This window comes from Corvus brachyrhynchos, unplaced genomic scaffold, assembly GCF_000691975.1.
Source record: "Corvus brachyrhynchos isolate BGI_N302 unplaced genomic scaffold, ASM69197v1 scaffold419, whole genome shotgun sequence".
Taxonomy (NCBI): domain Eukaryota; kingdom Metazoa; phylum Chordata; class Aves; order Passeriformes; family Corvidae; genus Corvus; species Corvus brachyrhynchos.
Genome location: NW_008239763.1, coordinates 207214 through 208333, shown reverse-complemented (window position 1 = coordinate 208333; position 1120 = coordinate 207214). Strand labels below are relative to the sequence as shown.

Here is a 1120-nt window from a genome sequence, read left to right as displayed (position 1 = left end):
GCGGCATGGACGGCAGGACGGACATCGCCAACGGTGAGGGGACAGCTGGGGACAGCTGGGGACACCGAGGGAGACGGGGGGACAGCCAGAGGGACAGCCAGGGGGACAGGGGACAGCCAGAGGGACAGGGGGCACCCAGAGGGACAGGGGGACACTCTGAGGGACAGAGGGACACCCAGAGGGACGGGGGGACACGGAGGGGGACAGGGGGACACTCTGAGGGACAGGAGGACAGGGAGGGGGACAGGCGGACAGCCAGGGACATGGGGGACAGCCAGAGGGACAGGGAGGAGGACAGGGGGACACTCTGAGGGACAGAGGGACAGGGAGGGGGACAGGGGGACAGCCAGGGACACGGGGGACACCCAGAGGGACCCCAGGGGGACAGGGGACAGGCAGGGGGATAAGGAGAGGGACAAGGGACAAACAGGGAGAGGCTCACGGTGGCACTGGGGGGGACACTGGGACAGGGACAGGGTGGCAGCGAGGGTGGCAGTGATGGTGCCATGGGGACGGTGAATGTGGCAGTGATGGGGACAGGGTGGCAGCAATGGCAGCAGTGATGGTGGCAGGGTGACAGTGAGGGTGACAAAGTGATGGCGGTGGTGACAGTGACGGTGCCACCACGCTGTCCCCATGGTGGTGGCAGTGTCGAGCTGTCCCCAGGCGGTGTGACACTGTGACACTGTCCCTGTCCCCAGGCGGGGTGACACTGGTGACACTGTCTGTGTCCCCATGGCAGTGTGACAGTGTCGCTGTGCCCAGGCAGCCTGCTGGGCAGTGAGGTGACCCTGGTGGCACTGTCCCTGTCCTCATGGTGACACTGTGATGTCCCCGTGTCCCCAGGCGCCCTGCTGAGCAGTGTGGTGACCCTGGTGACACTGTGATGTCCCCCTGTCCCCCTGTCCCCAGGCAGCCTGCTGAGCACTGTGGTGACACTGCTGTCCCCCTGTCCCCAGGCAGCCCATTGAGCAGTGTGATGACCCCGGTGACACTGCTGTCCCCCTGTCCCCAGGCAGCCTGTCGAGCACTGTGGTGACACTGCTGTCCCCGTGTCCCCAGGCACACTGTCGAGAAGCCCCGAGGAGGTGTCAGCCGAGGAGGGGCGTAGGTCATCCTC

At 66.3% G+C, this 1120-nt stretch overlaps 1 protein-coding gene across 1 annotated transcript in view; it reads left to right on the top strand.

Moving 5' to 3' along the window:
• Positions 1-5: 5 nt before the first annotated feature.
• The window catches only part of DCAF8 (DDB1 and CUL4 associated factor 8), a gene marked incomplete at its 3' end in the record, with an annotated part of 27376 nt that continues 26261 nt past the window's right edge, over positions 6-1120 (top strand). The window contains exon 1 of the mRNA XM_017742794.1: positions 6-34. Within this exon, the coding sequence (XP_017598283.1) occupies positions 6-34 (29 nt within the window). The remainder of the gene's footprint in view (positions 35-1120) is intronic.